We start from the raw sequence: 10,191 nt of genomic DNA, 5'->3' as shown, positions 1-10,191 counted from the left end.
TGCGTCACGAGGGAGTTCCTTAAAGGGGAAGTGAGCGGAGCTACGGGGCGGACGTGGGGTTCGGTGGTCGGCGGGGAAGGCCCCCCGCGTTTCAAAATAATGCCCGCGGCGCCCTCGCGACCATGCAATGGCGAGCGCTCGTCCTGGGGCTGGTACTCCTTCGGCTTGGCCTCCACGGAGTGCTGTGGCTCGTCTTCGGGCTGGGGCCCAGCATGGGCTTCTACCAGCGCTTCCCGCTCAGCTTCGGCTTCCAGCGCCTGAGGGGTCCCGACGGCCCCGCATCTCCCGCCTCCGGGCCAGCGGACCGGCCCGGGGGGCTGTCGGGGCCGTCGTGGCTGCAGCCGCCGGCCCCCGGGGCGGCAGAGGGGAAGCGGCGGCGGGCTCCGCGGCGGCCCGGCCAGGGCGTGTGCGGCCCGGCCCACTGGGGCTACGTGCTGGGCGGCCGGGGCCGCGGCCGGGACGAGTATGAGAAGCGCTACAGCAGCGCCTTCCCACCCCAGCTGCGCGCCCAGATGCGCGACCTGGCGCGGGGCATGTTCGTGTTCGGCTACGACAACTACATGGCGCACGCCTTTCCTCAGGACGAGCTCAACCCCATCCACTGCCGCGGCCGAGGACCCGACCGCGGGGACCCGTGAGTAGCCCGCGCCGGCCCGGCGCCCCGGAGCGCGCGCCGCACGCGCTTCCTTCCGTCCTCCGAGCGGGTGCAGCCTTGGGTCCTCCGGGTTCCCCCGGCGCTGCCTGGGTGTTGAGTGTCCCGGGGGCAGGGCCCGGCGCCTCGGCTCACCCCCTTTGAGGTCGCCCTGGGCCAGCGGGGTGCGTGGATGGGCCAGTGGCTGTCTTCTGTCTTGATTCTCCTGGAATTTCTAAGTTACTGGACACCTGAGTCCTTTTACAGATGGGGAAACTGAGGCCCAGAGATCTGAAGGGACAGTGGCACTACCGAGGACTGGCTTGGGCTGGGGGCTGGGGGTGGACGGGGACGCTTAGACATCCATCTCCAACCCTTTCTCCAGGTGAACATCATATCAAACTAAAATGCAGCTTCAAGACGAGCTCTTATCTCCCCACTTCTAGCCAACTTCCACTTAACTGTATAAAAATATAAAAATTCAGGAGTTGATCCTGAGAAGGGACTTTTAAAGCCCTACAGTGAGTTGTAGGCAGAACAGGGCTACAGTCTTTCTCCTTTATTACAGGGACTGCTCCTTAGGCTGAGGATGGTTAGATGGGAGGGGGAGAGAGAGATTGAGTGGTCCAGATTTAGGGTCCTGATACTCAGAGTGACCTTCCTTGCCCTGTAGGGTCTATCCCATAATCTCCCTCACTCTGGTGGCAGAGCTGTGAGGAAAGATCTGCCAGTCCTCCCATTCTGTCAACCGTGTTTGCAGAGGCTGAGCTCAAGGGTCACCGCTGTTGACCTCAGAGTCCAAGAGGGCAGCACTCCCAGCTGAGGACCTCCTAGCTGGCGGGAACCAGTGTGCCTTGACAGACACTCACCCTGTTAGACTGGATAGGTGACTGTCTTTCTGTGGGTCGCTCCCCTCGGGTGGGACTGGAGGAGTTGCCCTGCTGGTCTCTTTGGACATTTGAGGCTTGTGATTTCCTTCACCTGATGAGAAGCAGCCAAGTTCAGTCCTTAGGTCCTAAAAAGGAACTCATACACCAAAGGGGATTGAAGAGTTTTAAAAATGGTTTGATTATCTACAAATTCTTGTTTTAAATTGCATTTGGAGAGAATGATTTTTCGTGAAGCCATGGGCACATCCCGGCTTAACTTAAAAGGACTGGGCCTTTCTAGAATTGTAGGAAACTGATGAGTTATTTTTTCATTTTTGCACTGTATCAGGCTTTATACACAGAAGTGTATTTTCTATCTCAATTTTTTTGGGAGAAAATTTTTAATTAAAAAATTTAGAAAATATTATTGGGCTTTTCCACATTGGAGGAAATTGAGTTGTTTTGCTTAACTGACTTTCTTTGCTTTCTGATGACATATGCTGATGAGTGGTTTGGTTTGACTGTTCAGTGACAGTCTGGATAAGTTGGGGTCAGGTTGCTTTGAGACAGATAGATTTGTTGCTGTTGGAAAGACGGAGTTAGAAATATCGAAGGGATACCATATAAGAAGAGTTGTACCCATAGGTTAATAATAAACCTTTTGGTTAGTCAGCCTTGGTGTCTTTGAGGAGATGAAAGAGCTCTGGGATTATGGCGGCCTTGAGTAGACCCTGGCCACTTCTAAAGTGAAAAGTTAATTTTTCTTCCTCCTTTTCCTTTAACATAGCTACTCTCAGACTTTAGTATATTTGAGGAAACAGTAGGCCACATTTACATCTCTGAAATAAATAGCCTGTAATAAATATATTCCAGATATTTATTTTAAGCAGATGTATTCTCATAATTGTTGTCAAGTGAATTCTCATGATTCATGTAAAAAATAAAATAACTATTTGAATAATATGTAAAAAGTACAGAAACGAAATGCGAGTACTAAACATACGTGTCTTTTCTTTTTAGTCGCATTTACTTAAGGCTTAACTTGCCTGTCTTGTTTGACTGGAGATAGGGTGAGGAGTATTGACATGAAATAAATTAAACCGGAACACTGTTTAAAAATAGCAACTGTTTCTGTCCAGCTACAGATCACTATGCAAACTCAGTTTCTCTCACATCCCCAGTTTGGGTTGGAGGCTCCAAATTCAGATTCCTTCAAGTAAATCTGGATATTAAAAATTTGCAGTCTCATGAACCAACAATGTTATTTCAGACCTTGGGTATGTGACCCTTCTTTGCTTTCTGCCCAACACTATTGCAATTCAAACAAGAAAGCAAATCAAACCAAACCTATACTGGCTCCCACATGGACTGGTTCTTAAGCACCTCTTGTTTAGGATGGCTCCTCCACATTCCTCTTCCTTCCCGAAATCCTGGCCTGTTCAGAATCAGGCTCAAGTCTTTTTTTCCATGACGTCATTGAACTGTTTGAAGATGACTGTCCTTGATCTACTCAGTTCTCCTTTTGGGTCCTTTCCTTGAAGCTGCTGTTCCACGTTTTAATATCGCATGACAGTTGAATACTGTTGTGAGTTCACCTTCCTTTCCCTGTGTCTTGTCTCCCCAGATTATCAAATCCCTGGTACACAGGGACTGTTTGTTATATTACCTCTGTGCCTACCCAGCACCAGGTAGATTTCTGAACAGGTTAAATATATGTGGGGATTTTTTTTTTTTTAACACATACCTTTAATTTTGAACACACTATGTGAGCATTGTTAGCTGCATCACCAGAAATTTTCTATAAAAGGCCAAAGTTCTATCTTCTCTGTTCTGGGTTGAGAAGAACCTTAAAAATTCAGAGTGGGATGAGGGTCATGAATAGCCATACATGATGAATTAAGTGGGGTGCCGTCGTGGTTTGGCAGCCGCTTATGTGGAAAGACAAGCACTTTTGAGCCCAGCCTGTTACCGATTCTTGAGTACCCGTTCCTGTACCAGAAGTTTGAGTTCCTGGCCAGGCTGAATGGTGATCAAGAAGATCTCTACAGAACAGGTCCAGAGTCTCAACCGCAGGGTGAGCTGGCCTGAATGGAATCAAGATAGTTTGGTGGTGTTAGGCCAAGAGGCTTTTGTGATGTTTATTTTTTCTTTCCTTCTCCTCTCCATTTTTCTTTTTTTCTCTCTTGGCACATTTGAAAAGAGTGTGTATCAGTGATCTGGTGAAAAGAAAGTGAAAGTGAAAGTTGCTCAATCATGTCTGACTCTTTGCGAACCCTTAGGCTATACAGTCCATGGAATTCTCCAGGCCAGAATACTGGAGTGGGTAACCTTTCCCTTCTCCAGGGGATCTTCCCAACCCAGGGATCGAACCCAGGTCTCCCTCATTGCAGGCGGATTCTTTACCAGCTGAGCCACCAGGGAAGCCCTGATCTGGTAGAAAATAATTTCAAGGTGTTTTAATGAATGCCTTAGATCTTTTGAATGAATTTGTCTGGCTGAATGGAGAGAAGGAAGTACCAGTTATCACTAATACAGTTTTTCCTGTGACAGCTCTTGTACTACTGTGAAGGTGTTCTATTGAGAAGTATTTTAAACCTGAGTCCCTTTTAGCTATGTCCTAAAAGGAAAAGCACAGTAAAACATGGGACCGAGTACAGGGCTCCAGACCAGTCACTCCTTCCAGGGGCTGGGGCAGGTGGAGAGGGACAGATGCCACAGAAGAGGGTATTGTTCGGGAAGGTGGTCACACACGGTTCACCCAACATCTAGCCTGGAGGCTAAGTGATGAGGGGCCCCGTTTTCTGCTGAGATGGGTGGTTGGAGCCAGCTCTTTGTTTCTGAACAGCAGAGCAAGGGAAGTAAATATTTAAGTCCAGGAGAATGATCTGGAGTTGGTTGAATTGAGGATCTCTCTGTCTCCTTTGCCCTTCTCCTCCAGCTTTTGACACTTCCTATACCCTTTCTGCGGAGAAGGCAATGGCACCCCACTCCAGTACTCTTGCCTGGAAAATCCCATGGATGGAGGAGCCTGGTAGGCTGCAGTCCATGGGGTTGCTAAGAGTCGGACACGACTGAGCGACTTCACTTTCACTTTTCGCTTTCATGCATTGGAGAAGGAAATGGCAACCCACTCCAGTACTCTTGCCTGGAGAATCCCAGGGACGGGAGCCTGGTGGGCTGCTGTCTATGGGGTCGCACAGAGTAGGACACGACTGAAGCAACTTAGCAGCAGCAGCAGCAGCAGCATACCCTTTCTGGCTGGCACCACTCTTGAAATGCAGATTTGAACCCGCGGCTCTTGTCTTAAGAGGACCTTTTACAATTGTGTACTACTACTGCTGCTGCGACTACTACTACTACTAAAGTCGCTTCAGTCGTGTCTGACTCTGTGCGACCCCATAGACGGCAGCCCACCAGGCTCCCCCTTCCCTGGGATTCTCCAGGCAAGAACACTGGAGTGGGTTGCCATTTCCTTCTCCAGTGCATGAAAGCGAAAAGTGAAAGTGAAGTCGCTCAGTCATGTCCGACTCTTAGCGACCCCATGGACTGCAGCCCACCAGGCTCCTCCGTCCATGGGATTTTCCAGGCAAGAGTACTGGAGTGGGGCGCCACTGCATTCTCCGTACAATTGTGTACATGTGTTTAGAAAGAATCAACAGCTAGAAGTAGCAGGTGCAGTTTTTCAGCCATGCAGTGTGCTTAATTCATGGCTGTGAGATATGGGTTCGCCCTGGTTCCTAGATAGCCCCTTCTAGATAGCCTGGTGCACAAAATGTAGGTAAAGTTTTGCTATACATTCTTTGCCCTAGACTAAGTGGCATAAGCAACATAAAACTAAGGTTCAGGTAAGAGAAGATGTGAAGTGTTGGAGTTGTTTGTGCCTGCGCCACGTGGGGCCTGCTTCGCCCCAGCTAAGGCACATAGGAGGCCTCTGAGAGAGCAGAGACCGCATCAGGAACACAGAGATGCTTGCTGTCCCCAGGAGTGTGGGACAGGACCCTTTAGAGACACCCAAGGAGTAGGTAACGTGGTCTGGGGATTGGATGGAAGATGTCATAATACAGGTGCATCAGTTGCTGAAAATAAAACTAGGGCTTTTTCACTGTGGTCTTTCATACTCATAACCTTTAAACAGTCATCCTGTTTCCCTCCTTACGTACATCTTTTTTCATTTCTCTCCTCAGTTTCAAATCTTTTCAAGCTTCCGCAGTTATTAGTACTTCCTGGGTCTGCAGGAATGGGATGGGAATAACTGAGCCCCCTAGAATTTGTTAAACCGACTTGATGACTTTCAGTCTTTCTCCATCCCCACCTTTCCCAGATATATAATTGTCGTCTTGGTGGTTTTTTTAGCATTACAAAGAACTTGTCAGTTAACCTCGCTGCGGTCTTGAAGTTGGCATCAGAAGATGATTTCAGAATGGGCGATGGGTGTTGATTGTGGGGCAGGAGGTGTGTGGCAGAAGCATTAACACAGCTCTCGATAAGAGAAGCCCTGCCTTTGTTTCTGTTAAAATTCCATCCTGTTAAAACTCCTCAAGATTGATGGAGCTGCGGGGGTGGGGTGGGGGGGATTCTTTGGGTGAGAAGTTAGTGAAGCAATGTAGAAAGCAGTTAATTTATTCCCCCGCCCAAAGGACAGATGAGTGAGATGGGGACTGTAGTTGAGGTATTTATTTGCTGCTTTGTGTGTGTAATCTGCCGCAGTGTCTAATTTCTGTATTCAAGTTTTAGTTACAAGTCATGTGACAGGGCCTCTCCTTTTTCATTCCTAATGATTTCGAAATCAGAACTTTTTGAAGCTAGACAGAGAGATCATCTATGGCGATAAAACTGGATCTCAGAGAGAGCAACGACTCTTGTTTTCCATCTCCTTGCTTCCTGTTTCATGCTCTTTTTTATACCGTAGTATAAATGTGTGCATCTCTGTTCTCCTGTGACACTGTAGAGGCTATCCCTTGTGTGGCAGAAGGACCATTGCCCAACTGATCCATCCACAGGAGTCCCTGAATAAATAAAGGCTTCCAGCAATTTTAGTTTCTGATGAATGTTTAGTTTTATTGTCTTTTTTCCCCCCTCTTTTAAAGTACCTTTGTGTAATTTTCGTTTCATTTCTTTTTCAGCTCAAATCTGAACATCAATGATGTGCTAGGGAATTATTCCCTTACTCTGGTTGATGCGTTGGATACCCTTGCAGTAAGTGTTCGGCCTTATTATTTTTTTTTGAAGTTAATTAAGATATTTTGGAGTTAATACCATTGCTTCCCCCCAGGGATGAGAATTCCAGGAAATGTGATCCTCAGAATATATTCATAGCCGTTGTTTATTTTAATGAGCTTAATACGGAGAGCAAGAAAAACACTGAAGGTCGAATGAGGGGAAATGTGATCCCCCTAAAAATGTGGAGAAGGCAGTGTGAGTATTTTGGGGAAACCTATTTTTGTCCCAGTTTCCCACTATTTTATTCCTTAAAGGAACCAGTTTACAGTTCCTGGAGTTAAGATTTCTGAAGTGAAAGTCAAGATCTCCAGGGGAGAAGATCCCCTGAAAGGTCCCACAGCTCCTGACTCCCTGAGAGCAGGTCCAAGCCCTGCTCCCAGCCTCTGCAAGAGACCCTCTGTGTGAACACTCTTGTGATCTTTGCTTTCTGAGTTTCGTGTGGACACTGCCCACTCCAGACTTGGGCTGCCAACTCGGAGACTGCCTTTACCTCCTCAGGCCTTATCGGTTCCCTCAGCTGGAGACCTCGGGACACATTCACACATGGAAAACGGGCCGGCCTGTGCACGGTTCTTATTACCAGGCTGCCCTGTGCACATGCTCTGCATCATGGCGAGGCCCTGTAATTCCAGCGGAATATTAAAAAATTTCCTTATAAACCTGATTTTACTACCGCTTGGCTCTTCTTCATTGTTTCAGCACACTTTTACCATTAGAAAATTTTTACTCTAGCCGATTCCCAATCCTGCATTTTAACTGTCCTTAAAAGAGTTGAAAACTGTCAGGAGTTAGAAGTGGGTAATTCTAGCTAAGTTTGCATGACAGCTGTCCTAGATCTTGGCCAGCAGCAGAATTCCGAGAGCTCGGGGAGAGCTTGGGCGGTCTGTGTGTGTTCCCCTGGGCTCACGGTCTGCAGGAAGTCCAGGCCTGCGTGCTGCCAGGCTGTAGTTGCACAGCAGTTTAGTTTCCCTTCTCAGTTTAATTTCTCCTTCTCAAGTGATGGCTGCTGCCTGTCAGCATCTGCCATCACTCATCAAAATGGGCCCAGGCTAGTGTTGTTGTTTAGTCACTCAGTTGTGTCCAGCTCTTTGTGACCCCGTGGACTGTAGCCCACCAGGCTCCTCTGTCCTTGGGGTTCTCCAGGCAAGAATACTGGAGTGGGTTGCCATTTCCTTCTCCAGGGGATCTTCCCAACCCTGGGATCAAACCTGGCGTCTCCTGCTTTGGCAAGCAGATTCTTTACTGCTAAACCCACCAGGGAAGCCGCTCAGACTAGTATGTTCACCCTAATTAGAGTTAACTCGTTGAAGATACCAGAGGCTGACTCAGCCTACAAGTATTGCTTTAAAAAAAAAAAAAAATCCCAAGACATATATATATCTAGCTTATGAAAGGCCACCTTTTCTCCCTGAGCCCTCTCTTTTGGTCCCATTGTATCTTTTTTTTTTTTTTTAATATATTTATTTATTTGGCTTCGTCGGGTCTTAGTTGCAGCAGGTGGCACCTTTGTTGTGTCATGTAGAATCTTTAGTTGTGGTGTGGGTTTAGTTGCTCTGTGACATGTGGGATCTTAGTTCCCTGACCAGGGATTGAACTTGCATCCCCTGCATTGCAAGGCAGATTCTTAATCGCTGGACCACCAGGGAAGTCCCCCATTGTATCTTTTTATCTCTCTGCCGTGCTTGTGAAGTTCAGAGACCTTGCCTCTGTTCATCACTGCACTCTGTCCACACCTCATGGTGTCCGATACATGGTGGGAGTACAAATAGGTGTTAAGAAAATGAACTTTGACGAATCTGACATTTCCCAACACAGATTCCAAGGGTGTGCTCCTGCAAAGGAGAATTCTGTTCCCAAATGAACTTGAGAAATCCTCCCAGTCTGCCCACTCTTGGAAAGCCACTGTGGACACCAGCCTTTTCAAGGCTGTGAGAAGTTCTGCAGTAAAGAAGCCTGTGTAATGTTTCTGTCCAACCCAGCTTTTCTAAGCCTAAGTGAGCGATTTCAGAGCATCATTACTCTGTTCTGTAGCTTATAAAATGGTAAATTACAATATGTCACTGAAACCTTCTTCCTCTGTCTTGCACGTGCTCTGAGCTCATATCGGCATCTGCAGCTGCTAACAGATTCGGCTGCTGGTGAACATCAGTAGGGAAACAGACCCATTTCTGTGGTTTTCACGGTAGAAATATCCGGTCTTTGATGTACACTGCAGCCTTCTTTTTCAGATGTTACTTCTGTTGAGGTTTCCCTTTGCTTTTGCTGACATTTTAAACAAACTGTAACAGGTGTATTTGCGAAACACTCAGACAATAGCAGTCCCTTGACTACTTGATGCAACTTGCAGCAGGATTGCATAATCTTGTTAAAAAAACAAATTAAAAGCCAGAAAAGAAACTGTACTTTCTCTGCATGGAACAGCAAAATAACAGTGAGGGGGAGAAAAAGAAAAAAAGATGCACCAGATCAATAAATACTAGGAGATAAGAAACACTTGAGAAAGTAGTATCTGAATGACGTCATTTGTTTTTTCTTTCTTTTTTTTTTGGATGTGTCCTTATGTTGTCATTATAGTCCCAGGATGGTCGTAAAATTTTGAACAGCATGAAAGCATTTCAGTTCTGGTTAATTTATCAAATTTTATGCTCAATTTGCACTTCACATAAGAGAGAGATGCTTGGAATGATACCATATCCACACACCCAAAAATAGGAATCATAATTCTAGAATATTTTTTACAAAGGATGTAGGGCTGGTTACTTGCGTGTTGTGTTGGTTTTGAATGGCATTGGCCTTATGCTGTCCTCCCAAAGATAATACCACTATTTCTCAACGTGTCCAGACATCTGGGTAACAAGCAAAGAGTCAGTTTCCCAGATGTTTTAGTCTCCTGGGAGCCAAATACCCAAGCTGTTGAATTATTTGAGGAACAGAGGGAATATCCTGTTTTTTTGTTTTTTATTTTGGGATTGGTTTTTACTCATTTCAGGAAATTAGGAACTGTAATGCCTGCCTTACTAAATAATCAGAGTGAAGCTGAGGGGGGCTGGGGAGGGGTGATGAAGGCTGCTAATGATTTTATGAGGAGTTACTGTCAAAGTTTTGCCATCTGGAGATACGGTTCTTGAGTTTGGTGGAAATGGGCTTGCCATCTGTCCCAGAATGTATTCTAAGAGATAACTGGGCTTTTGTGTTTCTGCTGCCATGAGTGGCAAAACCACAGCACGGACAGACATTCAGATGATGTGGCCCAGCTCCTGCGATCATGTAACCTCGGTGTCATTTCATGCCGTCATAATGGCTTGTGTTCCTCTTTTTAAAGATAATGGGAAATTCATCCGAGTTCCAGAAAGCAGTCAAGTTAGTGATCAACACAGTTTCCTTTGACAAAGATTCCACCGTCCAGGTCTTCGAGGCCACCATAAGGTAAAAGGATTGTCAAACAGACTGAAAGCCGCTCTTGTGTGTGTG

The 10,191-nt window shown here is 46.7% G+C and overlaps 1 protein-coding gene across 1 annotated transcript in view; it reads left to right on the top strand.

Moving 5' to 3' along the window:
• The window catches only part of EDEM1 (ER degradation enhancing alpha-mannosidase like protein 1), a 28,144-nt gene continuing 17,953 nt past the window's right edge, over nt 1-10,191 (top strand). Inside the window, exons 1-3 of the mRNA XM_055557105.1 lie at nt 1-634; nt 6,624-6,696; nt 10,043-10,146. Coding sequence (XP_055413080.1) covers nt 123-634; nt 6,624-6,696; nt 10,043-10,146 — 689 coding nt within the window. The 5' untranslated portion in view covers nt 1-122. The remainder of the gene's footprint in view (nt 635-6,623; nt 6,697-10,042; nt 10,147-10,191) is intronic.

This window comes from Bubalus kerabau, chromosome 20 (genome assembly GCF_029407905.1).
Source record: "Bubalus kerabau isolate K-KA32 ecotype Philippines breed swamp buffalo chromosome 20, PCC_UOA_SB_1v2, whole genome shotgun sequence".
NCBI classification, from domain to species: Eukaryota; Metazoa; Chordata; class Mammalia; order Artiodactyla; family Bovidae; genus Bubalus; species Bubalus kerabau.
Note: the sequence above shows the minus strand (reverse complement) of the source record. Positions and strands in the feature narration are given on the sequence as shown.